General features: G+C 55.2%; 1 protein-coding gene across 1 annotated transcript; it reads right to left on the minus strand.

Annotated features, from left to right (window-relative positions):
• Positions 1-7,883: 7,883 nt before the first annotated feature.
• On the minus strand, positions 7,884-9,934 carry LOC143696042 (uncharacterized). The gene is made up of 3 exons (XM_077191250.1): positions 9,684-9,934; positions 8,961-9,026; positions 7,884-8,806 (listed from the first exon to the last, which is right to left on the minus strand). Exon 3 carries the CDS (start codon positions 8,790-8,792, stop codon positions 7,884-7,886), a length of 909 nt encoding a protein of 302 aa, XP_077047365.1. The 5' UTR covers positions 8,793-8,806; positions 8,961-9,026; positions 9,684-9,934.
• Positions 9,935-10,438: the final 504 nt, after the last annotated feature.

The following is a 10,438-nucleotide window of genomic DNA, read 5'->3' on the forward strand; positions in this document are numbered from 1 at the left end:
TGCTACAGATAACAGCCTGGTACCAAGGTCTTGTTGCTGAGGTGATAAACGGCTGGGGAGATTCCCTCCCTGCTCTTGTCTGCACGAGTTCTTATGCTCAGCACCAGGAAGGATTGGGCCAGAATGGAGGCATTTGGGGTCTCAGGGCTGAGGCTGAGACAGACAGGCAGGCAGAGCAGCTCCTCCTGGCTGATGCAAACATTAGCCCTGTGCTGGCCAGGCCAGTGATCCATAGCTATGGGTCCACAGTGATGGTGGTGCTGGGTATTCACTGGGAGAAGAGGAGGTGTAAAATGAAGCTTCTGAAGCTGCTTGGGATCCTGGAAGCTGCTCAGACCCCACTTGACCACAGTGGTTGTTTGGCCAGCTGAAGTGATGGAATTTATTGGGCTGTGCAGGGACAGTTTTCTGTGCAAACATGAAGGACGTTCAGGGGGGATGAAATATGGCCTCACAGTAGAAACAGCTGGGCTGAACACTCTTTATTCCAGCTATGAATCTTTGCTCTGAAGAGCAACAGATTCCACCTTTCATTAAACCAGAACTTCTTGTTGTTGTTGTTGTTATTTTGAGGAATAAAAATGACCTTTCTTGTTTATTTTATGAGCATTTTAAAATCTTTCTTGTTTATTTTATGAGCATTTTAAATCATCTTGTCACCCACTGCATGCATGAAACATGAGATGTTCCCAAAGTGTAGCTCACTTCAGACAGGGAGTGCTGATAGTTGGCAGATCTGTACAGGTGTCCTCATCCTGGGTGCATTGGATGTTATCCCATCCAAGCAGGCAGTTTAACACAAGCAGCTATTTCACTGAGCTTAATTAACAACAGAAATAAAAACTGTATCTTTATAACAAAGTTACTTTGACATCTACCATCACTCAGCAAGAGGTTTATTGTTATGGACACATAATATTGGCTTTTTGCAGAGATTAAAATGGATTTTCTATCTGTGGTGTTAAAGTAACCTTGTTATTGTCTTGGTTTGAAAAGCCAGGTGTCTTCTAAGGAAGGCAGGAGCCTCCCCTGGAATGGAAAATGTAAACCCCTCCCTCTGAATTGTTATAATTTTGAAATTAAGGAGCTTTCAGGCAAAGATATGGGAATAGGAATAACAGTTCTTTTTTAGGAAAAATTAAAAATATAAATGCAGTAGTACAAACGAAAAAAACCCCACTGACAGAGTCAGAACAGGGCCTGACCCCCTGTGGGTCAGGGTGCTGGCAGCAGTCCCATTCAGTGGTGGCTGCAGCCCTCCTGCAGTGCCAGGTGTGGCTCTGTTGGAGCAGGGATCCTGGAGAAGGGTGGAATTTTCCTCTGAAGGTCCAGGGCTGCTGTAGATGGGCCTGGGAATCTTCCTTCCTCTGGGAATCCAGTAGGAAAAGGCTGATCCTCTGGGAATCCCGTGGAGAAGAAAGACAGCTGCTCCTCTGGGAATCCAGTAGGAAAAGGCTGATCCTCTGGGAATCCCGTGGAGAAGAAAGACAGCTGCTCCTCTGGGAATCCAGGAGGAAAAGGCTGCCTACAGTGTTCCAAATCTCAGATTCTATCCAGGTAGGAATGCTTGGCTCCTCCCCCTGGGCGGAGCATCTCCCAATGCGATGATGTCATTTAATCAGCCATACAGTGACACTCAGTGGCACATTACCAGAAGATAATTAATAATCAATGGCCTATTAATGGAACACACCTCCCCACAGGGAGGATTGGTTGTGGAAGAGAGAAACTGCCCAATGAACAGAAGATAACTGCCCCACCACTGACAGATGGCAAACAGAACACACACTTATCTTGCAGTCCAGGACCTGTCCCCACTGGCTGCCCCCATTCTCCAGAGTTCATGGTGTCCAGGGAGGCTGCAGCTGCCGGTGCCGGGAACAAACGAGACGGGTCTGGGTTTCAGAAAGCTCCAGAATCCATTTCTGACCCCCGAAAGACAGAGCAAAGGCAGGGCCGTGGGGCTTTTATAGGGTATCCCAGGGCTGGAGTTTGGTTTGTGTTGGATCGGCGGGAGAAATGTGGCATGCAATATGACTGATCAGCAAGTCTCGAACTTTACTGATAGTCACACATATTTATATTGGTGTTAATAAAGCTCATACATATTGCAAAGAAGAGCTCATTATTGGTTAGTTACTTATCGGCCAACTACGCCTACTTCTGCATTCTTGTGGTTATTCTGTTGAAACTATTCTTCATATTTTTGGCAAAAGAGCCTCTTCCCTATCCTGTTGTTGCATCAAGGGCATAATGTCCTTGCCTTATATGGACACTGACTGCTGACTTCTAGACTTCTCTCCTTCTTGCTTAACCAGGGGTATTATGTCGACGTGACCTTTCTCAGCCAGCCAACTGTCTACAAAGCTCAGCGGGACAAGGCTCCTGTCCATGCTCTCCCACATTCCACAGTGCCCAGGCCACACCAGGAGTGCTCAGAGCTGCAGCCAAAAGCTTCCTATCGATCCTCTCTTGCGGAGGACACCAGCACAGAGGCACAGGTGCCACCTCCTCCAGCTAAGCCCAGGAGATCCACCTCCTCACCAGCTGCAAGAGCAGGACGCTTATGTGCCAGCCGCCCCTCCCAACCCCGTTTGTTCTTCCCCTCGTGCCTTGAAGGCGCATCCCCACCTTGAGACACCCAGGGTGGGAAGAAGAGCTGGCCCCGGACGATGTCCTTGTTAGTGTGGAAAGGAAGGTGCCCACAGAGCAGCTCATAGAGCAGGATGCCCAGGGACCAGATGGTGGCTGGCTGGCCATGGTAGCAGCCAAAGAGGATCCACTCCGGTGGGCTGTACTCCAGCTTTCCTATGGGACACGGGCGCAGCTCATCAGGCCCATGCTGCTCCCTCCCTCCCAGCCAGCTCCCATTCCACAACAGCCAGGCCCTGCCCTGCCAAAAAGCAACTTGGCTGCAGCTGGCTGAAGATGGATTCCCCCTCCTTCCTTGCCTCCTTCCTTCCCTCCCTCTTCCCCCTCTGCCAGCCAAGGGGGGAACTCCACTGCGAAGCTGGGCCCCGGCTTTGGGCTCACCTGACATCCGGGTGTAGAACGTGTCCTGGAGGATCGTGCCGCAGCCGAAGTCAATGAGCTTCGCGTCGCCCGTGGCCAGGTTGACGAGGACGTTGTCGGCCTTGATGTGGGGGTGCAGGACGCCGCGGCTGCTGCAGTGCCCCATGGCCTCCAGCACCTGGCGGAACAGCCCCCGCGCCACGGGCTCCGTCAGGAACCGCCGCTCGTGCAGGAAGTACCAGAGGTGCTGACAGCGCTGCGGACGCTCCATGAGCAGCGCGAAGCCCTCGGGCACCTCGAACACGTCCAGGAGCCGCACGACGCCGGGGAAGCCAGGCCGCGACACCTTCCACAGCAGCGCCAGCTCCAGGGGCACAAGGGCGCCCTTGCGCTGCGGGGGGACCGCGATGCCGTCAGCAGGGCCGAAGCTGCGCCGCGCCTCGGGCAGCTCCTGCCCGGCCCCGCCGCGGCTCGCCATGGCCCGGCCCGGGGCGCTGCGCGGCCCCCGCTCACTCCACGCTCGCTGCCCTCGCAGCGTTCCGGCTGCCGCCCTGCCGGGCCTCGCCTCAGCCCCGCCCGGCACGCCCCGCCGGCTCCTCCCGCTGGCCCCGCTCACTCCCCAGCCGTGCCCACTCCGAGATGCGATCCCGGGACACTCGCTTGATGGCCGCCTGCGAGCCAAGGCTGAGCTCATCGCCTGCCGCCCTCCGAGCCGCACCCGTCTCTTCCCGGGGCGCCATCGGTGAGGCGGGGACCGGAGTAAACGCTGCCGCAGCCGCCGCTGCCCAGCAGCGGGCCCTGCCGCTAGAGCTGCTCCAGGGGAGGCCTCTCCGCCCGTGCGGGCGGCACCGCGCTGCCGCTCTTCTGCCCGGGGCACCCGCCTGCCCGGCGCGCTGCTGCTTGCCGAACTGCCCCGGGCTGCGGCGGCTCGGGGCCGGCGGCCGAGCTGGCGAGCGGCGGAGCTCGGAGCGGGGCAGCTGCCGGCCACGCTGTCGGCCACGGGGCGGAAGCCGGGCGGCAGCGGGGCGGCTGCGGGCGGAACCGTGGCAGGGGCTTCGTTCGGGGCCGGGGCCTCGGCTGTGGCTGGGCCAGAGCCCGCGCCAGGCGCAGCCAAAAGCCCGCGCTGCTCCGCCAGCACCAGAGCGAGCGGCTCTTCCAGCGGCGCCACAGCCAGGACGGAGAGAGCCCGGCCGAGGCGGAACCACGGCGGGCCGGGCAGGGGCGGGCACGAGGCGGCCCCGCCGAGGGGCGCCTTGCGGGACACAGCATCAGCCGGGCTGGGAGAGGCACGGCATGGGACGGGACGGGACGGGACGGGAGTAGAGTGAGTGTGAGAGGGAGAAGGGGATGGGGAGCGAGTGAAAAGCCGAGTGGAAAACCGATCAGGAGAATGCTGCTGGTGCTGCTGCAGAGCCGCCGGAGCTCGCGGCCGTTCCTCCGTTGCCCCCGCGAACCCAACGGAGGAGCCGCCGCGCGCCCCAAGGAACGAAAGAGAGAAACAAACAAATCACACCCCAAAGTCATTCCTATTAGAGAAGTAACCAAAGAAAACAATGTAGCAATAACGAAGACTGTTGGCTTGTGGCTTCTTTCTTCTTTGCATGAGACCAAGCATTTCATGGGGAACAATTGCCTCTTCTGACAATTTTGCCAGAGTGGACTGGAGCAGAGCATTTACTTTTCAAGTAGAAAAGGGAAATCGTGTCAGTAATGTCATCTCTTTTCATCCTCTGTTGACACAGTTGCAGGCTGCCAAAAGACATGGTCTGCAGTGTAGAACTTGGGGCCAAGTTTCTTTTTCTGCCAGAGGATGAGGAGGGGAAGTATCCCAGAATCATGGAGTCGTGGCATGGTTTGGCTTGGAAGGGATCTGGAAAATCCCATGGCTGCAACCCCCCTGCTGTGGCTGGGGACCCCTTGCACTGGACCGGCTTGTCTAGAGCTCCATGCAGCCTGGCCTTGAACACTGTCAGGGACGGGACATGCCCACCTTCTCTGGGCAACCTGTTCCAGGAGAGTCTTTTTTCTGAATCCCTTACCTAAACCTAATCTCTCTCCATTTGGATCCATGCTCCCTTGTCCTGTCCTTGCCTGCCCCCGTACAAAGTCCCTGTCCAGCTTTCTTGTGTGTTGCCCTCAGGTACTGGAAGGCCACAGCTGGATCAAGGCTGGGTCTCTTTCCCAGGCTGAAGAAGCCGAGCTGTGTCAGCCTTTCCTTGCAGGAGAGGAGCTGCAGCCCCGGCACCATCTGGGTGTCCCTGCTGGGCCCCTGCTGCAGCGTGTCCACGTCCTTGCCGTCCGTGCCGGGGAGCCCGGCAGAGGCGGAGGCAGCGCTGCAGGTGCAGGGTCAGCGGCGGGGAGGAGACCCGGCCCTGGCAGCGGCTCCGGGAGCAGCGATCGGCGCTGGGCCGCCCGCACTGCAGAGAGCCGGGGCCCTTGTGCCTGCCCTTGTGCCCAGGGCGCCTTTCCCCGCCGCCCGCCCGCCCGCCCGCTCGGGGGAAATGCCCCCTGTGCCGCCCCTCAGGGCCGCCCCTCGCCGCTGCCCCGGGCGCTCCCGGCGCCGCCTGGAGGGGCCCAGGCCTCGGCCTCACCCTGCTCAGCCCGAGGCCTGGAAAAGCAGATTCAAACACCCACCCAGAAAGTGCCCCAGGATGCCAAGGTCAATCTTTTGTCACCAGCACGGCTTTGCTATCAGAGTCTGGACGGCAGTAGAAAATCACCAGGGGAAAAGAGCATGAACAAGTTCTGCCTTGGCACTACCTCAAGCTGTGGGGTACCAGTTGTTGGTTTCACTGGCTCTGGATTGAAGGCACTTGAGACAGTAATTCATGTTCAGACTCAAGTGTTTATTATTTCTTATCGGTAAAACAGCCTCATTACTGGGAGTTCAGCAGCTTTTCATTAGAAGGCACAAAATGGCCAACAATCTCTTGTTCCAAGGTCTTTTAAGACTAAACTATCCAATTAGGAACTGACACCTAGATTATTTTCCCTTTTAACCCAATAACTGATCCCAAAGAGCCTGCAATGTGGAATTTCTGCCCAAATACAAAAAGCCACCCAAACCCATGAAGAAGAAGGAAGAAGCATGAAGAAAAAACCCAGGACGAAACACTGTGCCCTCCATTTTGCTTCCATCCACAACATACTAAAAATCCCAAAACCTCAATTTCTCAGAGTCAGAGTGAACCAAAGCCCAAAAACTGGAGGTGATAAGAATGGACTAAAGCCACAACCAAGGAATCTGCATCGCCCTGAAATACCTTTCCCCTTACATCAGCCTGGTGCATATTCATAGACCCTCATGCATACCCATAAACTACATATTCCAGGAATGATTTTACATGGCCCCTCCCTGGGTCTGCCTTTTCAGAGCATGTGTGTTTCTTGGCTGTGGTTTTGGCTCCTTCTCTTTATCACCTCCAGTTTTTGGGCCTTGGTGCACTCTGCCTTCAGACGGGGAGTGCTGATAGTTGGCAGATCTGTACAGGTGTCCTCATCCCGTGTGCATTGGATGTTATCCCATCCAAGCAGGCAGTTTAACACAAGCAGCTATTTCACTGAGCTTAATTAACAACAGAAATAAAAACTTATAACAAAGTTACTTTCAGAAACAGTCCCAGCCCATATTTGATCCCAGTCCAATTGATCCCAGTCTGTGTGGTCCTGATCCATATGGTCCCAGTCTGTGCAGCCCCAATCCAAAAGATCCCAGCCCATATTTGATCCCAGCCCATATTTGATCCCAGTCCATATTTGATCCCAGTCTGTGGGGTCCTGCACACACTCCCAGGGTCTGGAATTCCAGTTCCCAGCCACGAAAAAATGTTCCTGCCCTTGAACTTCCTTCCTATCCCCTCAACAAATTGCAATAAAATTATAAACAAAGAAATAATAATTGAAATTAAATAAATTATAATAAAAAAATATCAACTCTTCTTTGCAATACTCCAACTATGATTTAACTCAAACCAAAAATAAGTATTACTATAATATTACCAATGCATATAAATAAACAAATTATATATCAAGAAATACGTTTTGAAAATTTTAACTCGATGACTAATGTACTTTAGATAAAAAAATCTAAAGGAACTAACAAGCAATCTAACACCTCTTAGTTAAACAATTCATATTACAAATATACTAAACACAAAACCAAATACCACTATAATTTCTCAGACATTTCAACCAAAAAATTAAACTTTAATAACATCCTTAAGTACTCTTGAAAAATTAAAATTATTTTTAAAACATTAATTGTGTGCGGGTGGTTTTATTTTGATATTGGTTTTTGGATTGTTTGGGTTAGATGATTTAAAACATGGGATTTTTATAGGAATTGAATCAGCTGAGAAGGTGGCACTCTGCAAACAGAATTGACTGAAAATAAATGGGACAGAAATCAGTAACTCTGAAAGTTTTATTTGCTATCAAATACATCCCACACAATCCCCATCCCATTGCTCCAAATTGGGATCCCACTTCTCCCAATCTCCTTCCAACCCCATCTCACCCTGGTGGCTGTGGAATGGATTGAGTTTGGCCTGGTATTGAGTTTTTTTTAGGAGGGAACAAGGAATTTAAGGTAGGATTGAGCCTTTTTGGGTTAAAGTTCAGTTATTTTCAGTGGAATTTGAGTGGTTTTGAGGGGACAGATCAATCCCTCTTGGCTTTTGGAGTAGAGAGAGATGGAGAAGAGAAAAAAATTCAGGCAAAACCAAAGGAGAAGCAGGCAGGAGTGTTCCCAACATGGATCACAGGGAATGTGAGTGACCAGGGCTGTGCCCAAAGTGCCTCCTCCAGTGGGGGATGGAGCTGCAGCAGCGCACGAAGCTCTTCCCGTGCTCAGGGCACTCGCAGGGCTTCCCTTACCGGTGCCTCTGTTGGTGTTGAGTCAAGTGAGAGCTCCTGGAGAAGCTCTTCCCACACTGGGGACACTCGTAGGGCCTCTCCCCAGTGTGGATGCGCCGGTGGGTGACGAGGTGGGAGTTGCGCTGGAATCCCTTCCCACAGTCGGGGCATTGGAAGGGCCTCTCCTCTGTGTGAATCCAATAGTGCTGGAGGAGCCTGGAGCTGGTCAGAAACCTCTTCCTGCATTTATCACACTCGTAGGGCCTCTCCCCTGTGTGGATGCGCTGGTGGGTGACGAGGGTGGAGTTGTTCTTGAATCCCTTCCCACAGTCGGGGCATTGGAAGGGCCTCTCCTCTGTGTGAATCCGATAGTGCTGGAAGAGACTGGAGCTGGTCGGAAACCTCTTCCCACACTTGGAGCACTCATAGGGTCTCTCCCCTGTGTGGGTCCTCTGGTGGCTGATCAGGTGGGAGCTCCTCCTGAAGCTCTTCCCACACTCCCCACACTCGTAGGGCCTCTCCCCCGTGTGGGACCTCTGGTGCACGATCAGGCTGGAGCTCCTCCTGAAGCTCTTCCCACACTCCCCACACTCGTAGGGCCGTTCCCCAGTGTGGATCCTCTGGTGCCTGATCAGGTGGCAGTTCCACCTGAAGCTCTTCCCACACTCCATGCATGTGTGGGGCTTCTCCCCATCATGGAGCTGCTCATGGAGCACCAGCTCCGAGCTCTGCCTCCATCTCCAGCCGCCTTCCCGGCCCAGGCTGGCTCTTTCCCCCTCACATCCCCGCCATCTGCGTTTGCAGCCCCTCCTCGTGCGGCATCTCCGGGCCTTTTCCTCCCCGTTGGCTTCCTGCGCCGTGGAGCCACTCAAAACGGCCTCTGCCACCAGGTTCTGCCGCGGGCATTTGTCCTCCCTGCTCTCCATGCTCAGCTACTGCTCTGGGCGAGGAAGGACAAGGACAGCATGGGATTTGCCTCCGTGCCACAGGCAAGGGCATCGAGATCCCCCCAGGTCTGTGCTGCAGCCGGGGGCCCTGCTGGGCTGGGAGATGGAGCAGCACAGAGGGGAAAGGGGCACTGACTTCCTCCTCACCTGCCTCAGTGTCCCAGAGCATCTTCCTCTTCCTCACAGCCTCACAGGGGTTGGCAATGTGAAATCCTGGTTTGGAGAAAACAAGGGATGAGCACCTGGAGTTTGAAGTTCCCCCCACCCAAGTCCATCTCTACAAGTCACCGGCCATCTGGGCTCCAGAAAACCCTCCCAAACACCAAGATTCAGCCATGAAAAAGCCTTCCAGGAGTTCCCCATCCCTGGTCCCTCCCCTCTGGTGTTCGGGGATTCCCCCCTGTCCCAGCTGCTGGGGTCAAACTTGGATTGGGGGTCCCCCTTCTCCTGGGTGCCCACCCTGCCCAGGCTGCTGGCAGTGCCAGCAATGCCAAAAGCTCCCCCCTCTTGGCTCTCCCCATTTCGGGATGCCGGGGCTCTTTGGGCTCCCGGGCTCCCTTCTCCCCTCATTCTCTGCTCTGGGCTGCAGCGGCTCCAAGGAGTCCCCCCTGCCCCTCTCCAGGCTCTTGAGGCTCCCGCCAATGGCGGCGCTCCCCCCTCTCTGGGCTCCCCACTTTGGCCTCCTGGGGCACACAGGGCTCTGCTCCTCCAGGCTGCCTCTGCCGGCAGCCGCCACCGCCACCCCCCGATGTCCCCCCGAGGGGCCTTTTCCGCTCAGCCTTGGACTTCTTCATTCTCCAAACATCCCCCCAGAAACCCAACCCAGGGACCCCCCGGGATATCCGGGCCGGGCTCCCCCTCCCCGCTCACCGGAGCCATGGGGGGGGGCGATGATCCCACAGGTGGGGGCTGCGAATTCAGGCAGGGATCGAGACCGCGTGGCTCCCTGAGCTCAGCCTTGATCTGCCTTTGTCCCTCCTCTTCCTCTTCCTCCCATCATCCTCTTCCATCCCCCCTCCAGCTCCTCTCTTATGCCCACCGGCTTCTCAACTTCCATCCCTGCCCTTCCATCCCTTCTCCTCCTCCCTAACCCCACCTCCTTCTCCTCCTTCCATCGCTGCTCTCTCTCCGCCTTCATCCCTCCCCTTCCATCCCTCCTCCCTTTCCTCCTCCTCCCCCTTCTACCCGCCTCCTCCTCCCCCTCCATCCCTGCCCTTCCCTCCCTCCTCCTCCTCCCCCAGCAGCAGCCACACCCTCGGTGCCCCGTTCCCGCAGCCCTCGCAGCCCGCGGCAGCAGCGGCCATGGAGCCGGGCCAGGTCGGCATGGGCAGCGCGGGGCTCTCGGCTGCTCCCAGCCGCTGCGGGCGGGGGGAACCCGGCCCGGGCCAAAGGAGAGGCAAACTGGGCAAACTGGGGGCAGATCACAAAGCTAAGGATGCAGCAGGAAATGGAGCTGAAAGAGTTATTTTAATATTAACTCCAAACGAGGAAAAACTGGAAATTCCAAAGTTTAGGGAAGCCGAGAAAAAAGAATTAAACAAGATAGGAAATGAACAAGATAAATCAGGGAAATAGAAACTTCTACATGACTTAATAAAATGTGCTTGCTAGGAAAAGATTAGAAG

This window comes from Agelaius phoeniceus, chromosome 28, assembly GCF_051311805.1.
Source record: "Agelaius phoeniceus isolate bAgePho1 chromosome 28, bAgePho1.hap1, whole genome shotgun sequence".
Classification (NCBI taxonomy): domain Eukaryota; kingdom Metazoa; phylum Chordata; class Aves; order Passeriformes; family Icteridae; genus Agelaius; species Agelaius phoeniceus.